The sequence below is a fragment of the Halyomorpha halys genome, unplaced genomic scaffold, assembly GCF_000696795.3.
Source record: "Halyomorpha halys isolate HHAL.00 unplaced genomic scaffold, Hhal_1.1 Scaffold582.1, whole genome shotgun sequence".
In the NCBI taxonomy this organism is placed as follows: Eukaryota; Metazoa; Arthropoda; class Insecta; order Hemiptera; family Pentatomidae; genus Halyomorpha; species Halyomorpha halys.
The window spans coordinates 789,547-804,353 of NW_027115659.1; the positions used below are offsets into that span (position 1 = coordinate 789,547).

Consider the following 14,807-nt stretch of genomic DNA (forward strand, 5'->3'; position numbering starts at 1 on the left):
TATATATCATTATTAGTTTACTATTAGATAATAAACATTGGACTAGTGGGGAATGAAAAACTTGCAAGTGCAATATAAAAAACTTAAAAGAAGACGGGACGATATCCCCCAAACCTTGTGATTCAACTAATGATGTCCAAATAAAGGACATTAAACCAGAAAGAATAATTTCACTACAACCCAATAAGATGTATAAAAATTAAAATTGAAATGCCAAAACTGAAAAGAGGGTTATTCCATGTTAAATCAGTCGATAAACAATCGATTTCAGCTATCCCCTCAGATTTAGATTGATCTTGGAACAATTGATTCCATAGCCATCCTGATAATGTCTGCCATTTTTTTTTTCATTATTTAAAGTGTTTATTAAATATGGCTTTTAGTTTATCAATTTGAACGCTATCCAAAGTCTTAGAAACTTTAAACGTGTATTTATGTTACTTGAAATCAGCTAAAAATATCATGAATTTTTGCAGGAAGTTTGCGTATTAAAGGAAATAAACAAAAAAACTCTTTTTAACCTATCTGAATCCAATAAAAATATTTATGTTAAAAAAAAATGACCGTTCTTTACATTTCTATTTTAATAATTCATTCAAGTAAACCAGCATTTTTATTTATATGACCTCCTTCCTGGTCATTTTTAACATACGGGAGGTTATTTACAGGGACCACCCTATTCCAACACCATGGTGAGGAAGGTGAAATAAAAGTCAATCCTCCGGCCGGATTCGAACCGCTGCCGCTATAGTCACGAGCCAATCAAAGTTTATGAAAGCATACACACTATACAATCTATACAATTAATTTGCTAAATATTTAAACAACAGTAGAAATAAGCTCCCTTAACAGATTAAAAATAAACAAATTTTTAATAAATATACTCGTAGTTTATATGAATATATTATTAATTAATCAATACATGTAGACTCGTAACAGAATATTTAAAACTTATTATATTTAGACGCTATTTAACAAACTTGATTCACCAGATACAGATTTTTGCTAAATAGCTAGGTTAGCGACTGATAATTATATTAAAAAAAATAAAGGTTGATGCAACAAGGTAAAAGATCATTTCTTCCTTTGAAAATAAGGATATCAAAGTATTATTGGTCCCTAAATACTGATGTAAATATTTCAGCAATTCTTTATTCATATATAACTTCGTATAATGAAGCATTCGAAAAAGTTTGTTCTTGACATTATCAACATTATATCAAAAACCCATCAATATATTCGATAAAACTTTACGAGAAACGTCAATCTATATGAAGCATCCTACTTACAATGTACTTAAGAATATCTTAACTTTATAATGGTGTTTCTTGACGTTGAAGTTCCGTATAGAGTGAAACAAGCAATAGAGGTTGGTATCGATTCAGCGAAATATCACATCGATTTATTTTTAGTCATTAAGGACGAGTCGGTTATTTTAATAATCAACTATCATACGGGAAAGCGTCAAAAGGAATCACCGCTTTTGTGAAATATCTAATGAAACGTATTTTCAACTCGGAGAATCTAGTTTAATTTCGAAGGGATATTGAAGTTGGTAGATCAAAAAGATATCAGATACCTATAACAATACGAAGAGGTTATTTATTAAGATATGAAGGTGGCTAATAACAATGCGTTAGTTAGAAAATAAAGTGGAATCGAATAATAAACAACTCAATAGTTTAGAGATATAATAAATAGTTACTATCCACTACCTCTAGCTCTAGACAAATCTACTACTCTATTAGTCAAATGAAATAATTTAAATAAAAACAAATGTGTTATAACTTAAAACCGATGGAGATTAATAAATGGACACTTTTTTTTTTGTATTTCATTCCATTTTATTACCAACCTTCAGCTTTTAAGAAAAGAAATTAAAAAATAAAAATAAACGGAAATTTTTTTAACAAACAATAAAAGCTATTCCAAACTAACAACAGTAAATTTTTATTATAAATCTACTTCAACACCATTATTGAGGGGAAAATATAGAGACGACAGTGGCACCAGAACAAAAAAATAACCTTTGAAAAAATCTAATATTTTTATATTTAACTAAATGTACCTGCATTTATAGTCAAGAACTTTATTGATCTCTAAAGTAGTCAGATTAGATGAAAAATTTGATATGTATCAGATGATATAACAGGTAGAGGAACCAAATCCAACAGCCACAAACTAAAGAACTCCAAAACCCCGGTCTCTGGTCTCTGGGGATCGCGAGCCGACAATTCCATTCGTGTTTGTTGGAATTCCACTTTTACAACTAGTGCTATAAAAAAACCAATATCTTCTTTTTTCACGATAAATTCTTTCGATAGCTACTGACCACAGCAGTCGTAAAACTGTCAATGTGTGTTTATAATGCATCCAATGAACGTGACCGTTGTGGGAAGTTAATTAAAAGATAAAAATGAAAGTAACCTTTTTTTTTTTTTAAGTATTTAAGACAACAACCACGTATGGGTCATTATTGTCTTAATTTCCTAAATAGCGAAGACTATACTTGTAATTTAAAACTTTCGGGATGTACCCATGCATGGGGGAGAGGGTCCGGATTCATTGCTACGATTATATTGAAATGTGAAACTATTACAGCATGGGGATCTGAGGTAAAATTTGATTAAATTTTATGGTAGAGTTTGGAATGATGTAGAAACTCAAAAAGTCTATCTATGGTCTGTTTGTTATCCTGCAAGATGGAATGGAGATCATCTGGTATATCATATAAAGATTTGAGGGCTTGAGGGATTTAGCTCGGCATTCAATCAAAATGTGTTTAACTGTAAGTTCTGTTCCGCAAGTTTGGCATAATTGGCAAGGTTCGTGGGCCATAAGGTAACCATGGGTCAGACGCGTATGACCTATTCGAAGGCCCGTCAAAATCACCCCCTCTCTGCGCACATTTCTAGTAGATGATATCCAAGGGGAGACGTCCATCTGATTTCCCTTAATTTGTTATCGGAAACATTTTCCCATATTTGTCTCCATTCCAATTTAATCCACTGCTTAATGAGGACAATGAAATCATCAACAGGCACTTCGCGATATGGAATTCCCTCAGAAATCGTTACTTTTGCTGCCCTATCGGTCTAAGAAACTCATATTTATACCGATATAGCGGAGTGTTGTTTTTAGGTAGCCTTGAAAGGGAAAGACAAAATTTAGGGGATGGAAGTTCCCAAGGATAAGATGATGGAATTACAGTCTCTTGCAAAGTAGGTAATTCTATGTTTAAACTGAGCTGTTACACTGACTGTAAACGGTGTTCTCTTTGTTAAGTTGATTTGTTGCTGGTTTAGATTCTGTATATTTGGAAGCAACTCATTGATAACATGGTTTATAGCTGAGATGATTTTAAAAAAGTAAATGAGATCAAGTTGTCTTCGTAGATCAAGTGGAGGCTTGCCAGCATCGACATATAGACTATTGATAGAGCAGGAGCAGAAAGCGCCTAAAGAAATATCAACAGAAAAATTTGAACAACTGGCCTCAATATTTTTATAGGAATTTATATTCTTCAAATTTGAACTAATGGATCTGCATTTGAACTTCACCGGTTAATCTTGGACACTTCAAAATCCTCTTAGGAAATTAAATAAATATAGCTGAGGGAAGACTTCATAATACTGGATCCTCATTAACTTCTGTCATACTTGGGAGTCGTACGAATGGACGTGTTGGTAAGTATTGGCACTTGGGGAAGCACTTCAAAGTGTTAAAAAATATTACTTTTTAAATAAATTATTTTCATGAACTAAGTATAGTTCTAACTCATAAGAGAAAATATCTAAACTAAAATTAACTCGCTCATTCATAAAGTTCTAATATCAAAACTAGTTTGATCCCTTTCCATTTGCTTACTTCTGTAGTTGAAGGTAGCCTAGTAACCTAACCAAACACAAATCATTATAAAAAATCAGAATGGTTTTATCAAACAAAATTAATGATTAAATAATAATACTTATTTTACATATCTTTACTATAACTAAATCTAAAAATTGAACTAATAACTATAAAATGTTAATTTTTTTTATTATGGGAAACCAATACCAATTTTTCAATAAAAATGATTTGAAATAATTATCATTTAATTAACGATCAAAGAATCATATTAGCTCGATAATTGTTGGAGATTTACTTCATGCTCTTGTAAGACAGGTATGATATCATTTTAGAAATCAGTATTGATGAACATTATCAACTCAAATTAATTAATTAATTTTATTCCAGGAATTATATTATAGTTTCGACATTTAAAAAGAAAAAAAAAAATGTAAGTTACAATAGGAATGAAACAGAACGAAGTACACTGTCAGTCAAGGAGCTAACACTGTTTATAAAAGATGATTTTTTGATAAGGTTAAGTGCTGGTTGAAGTCACCTTAACTTGAATAAGGGAGAACTATCTCATTGGAGAACTTAAGCCTGCTAACTTATTCGTTACTGGTGTCTTTCGCTCCAGTATCGTTGAATATTGACTATTGTAGCATTGACAACAGTTTGATAGTGCAGAATGTATTGAGAAGCCAATAAATATAAATGAAATTCACAGGATTAAGTCCAATTATTTTTAATAAATAACTAAGAAGTTTTTTGTTACATGTATTTGAATGTTTAGGTGAGAATTCTTCTTATGGAGTTTTTCATAAAAAAACCTTAATTGATTTTTACAATATTTAGTGGTCTTTGCCCCATATTCGGTAAACTGATCACTTATAATAAACTTCTATTTATAAATTAACATTCGGTCAACCTTGAAAATGATTCATTTGTATTACTAACAACTCAATAATAATCAATTATTATAAAAAATCAATATGTGTTTTTATTAAAAAGCTCAGTAGGATGAATTTTCACTTGAAAGATTCAAATATATTTCCCATTATGATATTACTCAAATAGATCAAGCTATAATCATATAACGTACCAAAAATTGATGTAATTAATTTTTTGAATAATTTCTATTCAATATAGGATAATATAATTTTTGAAAAACAATAAAATTGGTCTTTTACGAGAGCTGGATATATAAATAACAAGAATTGTTTTTGAATTTGATTCTCTAAAAATAATACTTAAATACAGTATATATAAAATAATTTATTTGACTTCTAATTTTAAAGTATAGTTTATAAATACTTCATAACAGCAGTTTTAAAATAAGAAGAGTTGAGATACAATACCAAAAATACATATGAATAAATTTCGTTCTAAGATATTTACAGAAATTAAAGTAAATCTAACAGTTAAAAAAAGACTATATTAAAAACAACTGGCTGGAGTAAATAAAAATTAACTGACTTTTAAAAAGAAATTTATAGAGTTTATGAAATAAAATTGTTAAATTAATTTTTTTTAGTTTACTATATATTCAATATGAAGTATAAGAAATATTAAACAAACATATATTAACCAAATTTATCTTCATTAACATTTATTGGATTTCCATAAATGAAAGAATATCGTTATTCAATTAATCAAATTTAAGTAAAGAAAAATATTTTGTGTGTAAGTTAAAATATTTTTTCTTTACTATACTGCCTATTCCTAAACTGCAACTTTCCTGGGAAAATAGCCTTCTATATTTCTCCGCCTTAATTTTGACCTTAAATGGTATATAGAAAGTATCATTAAATTATGACTTACCGTAAGTGTGTCATCAAGGGTGTCATGCCACCTGGCTGATCTGTCAATGAGGGCATTCCACTTGTCAGACAGCTTATTCACTTCACGTCGAATACATCTAGTGAGTTCCCGGGCTTCTGCATTACCATAACGGGCTTCACCTAGAAAGAAAAATATTGATTATATTTTAGAAAATATTAAAATCTAAAACAATTAATCACTTTAAGGAAGTCATTAAGCAAGAAACCCAGTAGTTAGAAGAAAATCCTGTCAAGGAGTTATCTTAAGTAGTTAATAGTTGCAACCAATAGAAATTGATGCAAAAAAAAAGTATTTGATCATGAAAGAACAGATATAGTTATGTTAGAGGTAACTAACTATAAAATATTCAATTATAGTCCTTAAAATATATTTTAAAATATATATATAAAGTGAATTGTTTGAAGGCAATTAAGTACATAAAAAATTAAAAGAATATATAGTGTAATAAAACTCCCACTAATGTGGCACAGGGACTCTGCCCAGGCAAGAAGAATTAATACTCCTAATGCAATCAGCAGCTGAAAAAAATCCCCTGCCTTTTTTCCTTGTTTTTGGTTCACCAATGACATACACCATAAGGTAGAATAAACCCTCAATTGAACATAAAGTAAAGAACTTTTTGTGTTGAAATTAAAACTATTGCTGTTACCATCATTTCAATTAATTTTACTTTTGTTGAATTTATAGTTTTTTTTTTTATATAATATTATTTTAATTTAAAGTCTAATATGAATATAGTCCATAAACAAAACTATTTTGCAGGGTTAACATAAAAGTTAATTTAGTTTAGAGTTAAGTTTATTTCAAAATTATTAACTTATTAAAAGTTAATAATGGTTTTGTATTCATTTATAAATTAATTTAGTGGTTGCAAATTCATAAATTAATATCTCCTTTGTAGGGTTTACTATGAAAGAAAAAAAATAACATCCCCAAGTAAGTTTAATACAATAGCAATGAATTTGAGAAATATTTTAGAAAATAGAATATATAAATCAAAAATCTTAATACTAAAATTAATATAAAGCAACAAAGATCAGCCTATGAAAAAAATAGTTATGTTTCACTAACAAATAAGTGAACCTGACTAATAACAGAATATAAAAATTTAGTAATAAATGAAAACAGAGATCAAACAAAACGTGTTTATTCAATGGAACTGAATTTAAGTTATCTGAAACCAAATAAATGTAGATGAGATTAATTCAATCAACAGAAAAATATTTAAATATAAAGAAAATAAATTTAACAACAACCATTCAGAAGAAACTATGTGAAATATGGTAAAAATGTATGAATCAGCACTATTGATGGGTTAATGATTCAAAATTAATTAAGAAATAAAGATGTAAGAAATGATTTTAAAATTATAATATTATATTATTTCCTTAAAAATAAAAACAGTAATTACGCACTTCAAACAATGAATTTAATTATTAAAAATGTAATAGATTTTATAACTTTTTTCAAAATTGAATATAATTGTTTAATTATTAGATTGAAACATCCTACATGAAATATTATACAGAAGAAATACATTTAGGAAAAATGTTGTTAAATGTCAGTAGAGGAATGTAAGCTCTAAGTCGTGAACTGACAAAGTTTGACAAATGTGTTTCTGAGAGGCAAGTGTGATATCCTTCGGTTGGTAGAACACATTCAATTTAAAGCTTTAACAGGAATCTCAACTTTGATGACTTTTAGATGATACAGGTAATACTGTTTTACCAAACATTTGAGAAAAACTAGAAATAATTTTACATTTATAAAAAATATTCTAAATTAAATATTTATGAATTTAAATAGATTTCAATTTGTTAATAATTATATTTCAATATGATTAACTTTAACACTATTGTATATATCAATAATAGATAATGATTGAGCCTTGGACTTTGTCATGAAATAAAAAAAAAAATGTTGATATAGCTTATAAAATATAATAAAAAAGAAATGTAGGTTGGTTCCTTATTGCACATATAGGTCCACTAGGCATAACCCAAACATAAAAATAAAGTGTACCTCAATGATTAATTTTAACGAAATAAAACAGCTGATATTAAACTTTCAATTGTGATCAATTTCAATAGGGTTCAATTCAATTGCTAGCCCTGCTAGTAAAATTATAAATTATCATTACTTCATATCGATAAAAAAAAACCAGCCATGAGCTGATTCCAAAAACAGGATTTAACAAATAGCCCAGATTTTATTACAGGAATAAGTAAACCAGAAAATGAGTGGCAGGAATAAATCCTAATAAATAAAATTAATAAAAAGAAGCTGATCTAATATATATTTGAATATATCAATAATATCTCTCAAAATTAATTAAAAATCAAATTAATGGGTCCAATGATTATACCCAAATACACATTTGACAACAAATAGACACAGAATTAATCAAATTTATTCTTTGATGTTGAAATTGTAAACATTTTTGGTTTATTTGGAGGGAATTTTAAGATTTATTTTTTATGAATAGAAAGCTTTCTAAACTTATATATTAAGAAAGTAGCCAAAAAATCAGCCAGGAATTTAAATTTTATTTGTTTTTGATTTATATATTACGACTTAAAAATCCACACACTAACAACATTATGGAAGAAACAAGGTCTGTTGTTTCTGAAGCTATTGTGTATTGTCAAAGGTTCAAATAATGCTGATGGATTTATTCATAAATGATTGTACAAAACTTTTATAAAAGTTTGAACAATAAATTATAACATCTATATCTAATAAAACATACTTGCTTATAAGATTAATTAGCAATTAGTAGAGAACATAAGCTAGAGCAGAAATCCTATGCGCATTAGAAAGAATATGGAGACTGAAAGTTATTTTAAATTAGGTGGTCAGCAATATACCACAGACAAATTTGACAAAACATTTGTTGTCCTAATCAAACCCATAATACCATCCAAAATAATTTATAATAGCAATAAATAATCAATTAGCCAGTAAAGCAGAGTATATATAAAATCTGTGCATTTCGTTACAACAATATAAAAAAAACACTGATGTTTTAAATTAATTATAATTATAACTAACTCCTCGAATTACAAGGCATTATTCTCAATTAGTAAGGGAGGTTCAACAAAATTTCTTCAAGGATTAAAAAGTAAATGACTTAGTTTACATTCTATTACAATGTGATAATTGATTGATAACCTAACAAACTAAACTAATAAAAAAATATAGATATTGATCAAGTATATAAAGCTGAACCAACTGTTCACTATACAGCAGTAATTTATAAATAATTAGTATTTAAATAAAGAATCATGAGTTTGGTTAATAACCTGTTACATTATGAAGATGTTGTAAATTAATGTGAAGCTTTGACATTTGACATCAGCTACATTTTGACAAATTCAAATCAATTGAAGCACGCAAATTCAAAGTTACAATCACTTTAATCTTAAAGTGAAGTTTCATTCAAACTTACATATTTTTCTTCGATTTATACTTGGGAACAAAGGCTGATCAGCCACAAAAAGATAACATTATATTATCAAATATATAAGCACCATTTTAGATTAGAAAATAAGTTAGTACACTCTTTTTTTTATTGTAAACTCATCATTTCAATAAATATTTTCTTTTATATCCAAAAATTGTAGCTATTCATTCTTCTATCATGAAACAAATGATTATATTATCAAAAAATATAAACTGTAATTTTGAATAAAAACTGAGATTTAAATTTTCCATAATTCTTTTTAACATCTTTTTTACTTTATGCACTGAACATTTAGTTTTTCGTTACACGTAAATTCTTCATTGTTCTTACATTAAAAAAGTAGGTGAAACCTCCCATCCGCTTAACTGTCTCATCCCCTTAAATTAATTACTGCTTTCCTAGCAACAGTGTTAAATTAATTAAACATTATGAAAAATTATTATTTATTTTGATGATAAGCTAAACTTATAATGGTAGATGTGATTGACCGTAGATATAATAGATACCTATTGATAATACAATCAGTTATAATGGATAATATGACAATAAGGTCTGCGAGTTCTATTAATTCAGAAATTGAACAATGACCTCTTTTAGCACTAACAGACCTGATGAAGTTCTACAACTGAGTTCGAAATGTTAGCACACAATAAAAAATAAGTTTCACTTGTCTGTTTTTTATATACTTTAACCAAGGTCTCACAAAATTCATAACTTAATATGATATAAAAGCTTTATTTTATAGGATATAACTGATTTTTTAAATTATGATCAGTGAAAAATATGGTAGATTATTTCAAGAGATAAAACTGAATTACATTCAATTTTTGGTAACATTAAAATCAATACAGAAGTATGGAAACAAAAAAAACAAACAGAAGGTTTAATATACTGATCAATATCTGCTTGCTAATTATTTTGGCAGTATTGAGATTTAAAACAAATACTGGCAGAAAGAAATAGGAGTCTCCAGGAAAAATAACCAGAAAAAACACATGATGCTGCGATATAGGTCATCCTGAGATGAAACTGAGAAATCTAGAAAGAGATGTAAATGGATTGAGATTTGGCTGTCCATGAATCGAATAATCTAATGAGGGTGACAAAAAGTGCAGTGTACCAAACTATTGGCTGCTCTACATTTCTAAAGAGCTTAATATTTTAGTATAGTTACCTTCAGTATCACTGGTATCTGAAAGCGGAGGCTCGTTGGCAACATACTGACGTCCTGAAAGCAAATTGCTTTCGATAACTGGTTTCTTATCCTCAAGCTGCCTTCTGAAAGCTCTATGGTCATCCTGAAATTAAAAAAAAAATAACCATTTTAACCATGCTAAGCCCACAGTATTTAAAAATAAAACTATAATAATAAAAATTTATCACAATATTATTTAATACATATCTATTTTATTTAAAATTTTGGAAAATGTTCAATAGAAAAGACCGAAATGTTACACAAAAAATTGAAATAGATGTGTAAAAATAAGAGGTTCAAAATATTTTTTTAAAAAATCTTTTTGATTAATATTTAACAGAATATGATTATTTTTACTTTTTACATTTATATTTTTAAAGAAATATTAATCAAAGTTTTCTTCAAGACTATATATATAACGTATTGAATGATACAATATGAAAGTAAAGATATTTTCTAAACAAACACATTTTTCATTTATTCATTTTGGAATAAAAAAACTAAATAAATAAAAAACAGATAAATAAAAAAAAATATATAATAATATAAAAAGCTCCACAATAAGTATACAAATGAATTTTATAATGTTAAGAGAATTCTTCATTAGAGTATTTACTTATACAAGAAAGGTGTTGTTAGAAGATAATGTAAGAATAATTAATACTAATCCTACTAAAAGAGAAAACTCCAGTAAGCCCTCTGCTGTATTTTAATAAGGCCTTGGCGAACGTTTAACACCTTAAATGCACTCCCGACTAAGTATATAAGAAGTTATAGCCCAGAGCTGAGGCACAATGAATACTAATTTGTTTTAATTAAAAATGAGCATTTAAATATCATTCATCACAGATAATTCTAAATAGATTTATTGTTAGTAAATTTGTACACTAGTAGAAACATACAATGAAATATTTCTTTGAGATGTTTAAAGTTAAAATAGTTTAGTTAATTTCAAACAAAGATGATAAACAAATGGATTTTAAGGGAAAATAATATTTTTTTAGAAATAACTAAATATAACATTAAGCATTGTTTAAATAAAAAAAGTATACACAGGCTGGGCTAATAATTGTTTTTTGTAACACTGTAGGCATGAGTCAACCCTGTGGGTTAGGAGCCTTCCTGAGGTCTACCCAGCCTCATAAAGTGGGTACCCTCAATTGGGGAAAAATCTGGCAGTTAAGTGTGATCTGGAAAAAAATCATCTCCTTGTACAACCGTTGTTCTAAAAACAGTACATAGTACTGAACCTACATACCCTACATGGGTCGAAGGGTTCACATTACTATAATCTAATTAGAATCATTATTTTTAAATCTTAATGCAACAATAATACTTTTATAAACATTATATCACTACTATGCTTTCATAGTGGCACATCAGAAAAAAAAGGTCTGATCTTATTTTGAATTGGACATATTCCAAAGATAGCACTGTAGATTGGGATTACTTTCTCTTCTGGAGTAGTCCAACAAAATCTCCCAAAGCTAGTAAGGTTGTCACAAAGTATTTTCAGTCGATGGTATAATGTACAGAATATGTAAAAACCAAAACCTTTTTTCTCAAATGTGCCACTGTAAAAACAAACCTACAATATGGTCAATTAATAGATTAAATTGTAATAAGATTGTCTTATAACTAGGAGTTGGCAATGTTATTACTTCTCAAAGATTAAAAAAAGAAAAAACCTGTAGCTTGATGAGTGAGTTGATGTCAGCACTCATCACCGATAGGCTGGATAGCTCTGTGTCCTTGCGAATCACCCATTCAATCAACTCTCTGAGGGACAGTAGCAGAGCGTTCCAATGTTCTGCGTTGCTTTCCAGGCGGTTCCTAAAAAGAAAAAAATTGTCATTTAATTATATGCTATGTTTAAAAAGATAGCATATATGAAAAAATATTAAAATTATATAACTTTATCAATCAAGTACAAACAGAACAGATTATAGGAAGAGTATGAATGCGGCTATCAGAGAATGAAGATAGTAGTAGGCTTAGATCACATATCATTAAAATAGAAATTAAATGATGACAAACTATCAGTTGAACTTAAAATGAGGTTTCAAAATGTTGAGGTTGGTGACATAAAAGATTTTAGCATAGGTTAGAAAGTAGGGAGACATTACACAGTGTCAGTTCAGGATAACCCTGCCAACAGTTTCTGTTGCATAGTCTCTTGTAAAATGCATGATTCTCGAATTTTACACACATTACACAGTGTCAGTTCAGGATAACCCTGCCAACAGTTTCTGTTGCATAGTCTCTTGTAAAATGCATGATTCTCGAATTTGCATAGTTCTAAATTAAAATATTTTTAAAATTAAGGTTTGCACTACCACTAACAGTTTTTTCTTTTATGATTGGACCTCCTTAAGTTCTCTAAATCAGGTTGGGAAAGATGTGATATTCTATCCTACCTATCAAGCTATTCTAGGTGTAGTAGAAAAGTCGAGATTTATTGTGAGGGTCTGCCATAAAATAAAAGTCAACCCGCCCAGATCGGATTTGAACCAGTGCTGCTTTTGAAGAGCTTTTGAAGAGCATACCCCATCCGTGATGTTTTTCCAAATGTAAATAAGTAAAATTTGTTTAAATTAATAAAAAAAATGTAAGAATGTAAGTTATTAATGCACTTAAGTAATTTCTTTAGGGTAAGTGTGCTCTGGCACATAAATGAGAACTTTCAATATAAAATTAATCAACTAATTATTATTTTCTAGGTTTTTATATAGACAGTAATAGTATTATATATTTATTTATTGCAGTTTCAAATCTCCATCTTCAAAATCAAAATATCAATTTCAAATTTCGCAATAATGAAACACCCCAGACAGTTTATTCATATTAAAAAAATTAAACACTAGAAACGTTGTTCCACCAGAGTCTTATACAAACATATTGCAAACGTAGATATTTTAAAAATAATGAATGTTAACGAAATTCCAAAACAATAATTCTTTCAAGTTTCAGTTCATCAATTAACTGATTTACCACAATCAGGCACCTTCAGATGCATGCGGCTTTAATTTTGAAACAATATAAAGGTAACCAGTTTATAACATTTGTCTCTAAAATTCATGGTTTTACTATCATTTTATGATTTATAAATAAGTAAATTTAAATGACAGCCGTCTGTACGTAAGTTGAGAAGAAGTTTTGTTGAAAGTTCATAACGCCTCAGATCTCACCCTCCATACGCGGCCCTAGAACTCAATCTAACAGCGCAACCAGGCATAACTGATCGATATCTCAATTCGATTTTAATGTCGATTCGACAGCTAGTCTGTAATAATAAGGTAAGCTTGCTTTGCTAACTAGGTTTATCTGAAGGTCATGTCATCCAACCGATCCAACCTGAACCGATCATATTATCAGTAATAAAACTATAAAATTAAAATATAACTAACCAAACAACTAAAATTTTCTAAACATAGAAGTCAGTATAGTTTTCTCTCCATTTCTATTATGTATATAATTACCATATTTACCAATGTTTAATTCTCAATTTCTCTCCAATTTTGGGTCAAATCAGACGGGTCATATTCAAAATATAAGTGTATCAAGAGAAATACGTTTGATCATGTATAATCAAAAGTAGAGGATGAAATTTGATAAAATTGATAGACAAATTTTAAACTAATTCCTGATTCTTCTCTGACTTTATGCCACTAGTTTTGTTTATGTATTGATAAATACGTTTGTGCATGCGTTAGTTAAATGGATCTGATACAATCAAATTTATACTAACCACACTATCCTCGAAATTTTCATCCAATTCGGATAAACGGTAGCAGGTGTTAATCCTCTCACATGGATTTGAACACAGACAGATAAGGAACCAAAATTTATACGATATTAAATGAAAAATAAAGAGGCTTTGAAAAAAAATAAAAAGATATTTAGACGTTATTCCAAATATCGTATAAATTTTGGTTTGAATGACGCACTAGTATACATATTAAATTTCATGCATTATGTTTGTATGTACTAATAATCTTATTTTTTAGGAAGAGGCACGAAAAAGATATTTAGAATGTAAAATTCAAGTTAATATTTTCGATTCTGAGGTTAATTTTTTTAAATTTTCACTTCCTACATTCCTTACTCCAGAGACAAAGCTTCGGTAGTGAGAAAGTAAATTTACAATATTTTGTTTTAATGAATAGAGTGGACATGACAGCATTGATTTTCTAACAGATTTTAAGATTAAATCATTTCATATTAAACAAAAATATTAAGATTTTTTGTAACTATTTAACATTTTTAAGCCAGAAAAAATAAAAAAAATACACAGGCAAACGCCAGAGATAGGTCGGTCTCGTATTTTCGATTCAAACTCTTGTTTCTGTTAGTTTGTTTGTTTAGTGGTGCCAAACTTCATTGGTCATCAACGCCATTTATACTTGATTTAATTTTGCTAATATTCGTTAAATTTTATTTATTTTTTAATTTAATTATTTATTATTTTATTTATTA

At 28.3% G+C, this 14,807-nt stretch overlaps 1 protein-coding gene across 10 annotated transcripts in view; it reads right to left on the reverse strand.

Moving 5' to 3' along the window:
• Dys (Dystrophin) overlaps positions 1–14,807 on the reverse strand; it is a 349,452-nt gene that overhangs the window by 54,741 nt on the left and 279,904 nt on the right. For all 10 annotated transcript variants that reach the window (XM_067052674.1, XM_067052673.1, XM_067052668.1 and 7 more), the window contains 3 exons: positions 12,020–12,164; positions 10,311–10,434; positions 5,653–5,792 (listed from right to left, as the gene is read on the reverse strand). In XM_067052674.1, the coding sequence (XP_066908775.1) occupies positions 5,653–5,792; positions 10,311–10,434; positions 12,020–12,164 (409 nt within the window). The remainder of the gene's footprint in view (positions 1–5,652; positions 5,793–10,310; positions 10,435–12,019; positions 12,165–14,807) is intronic.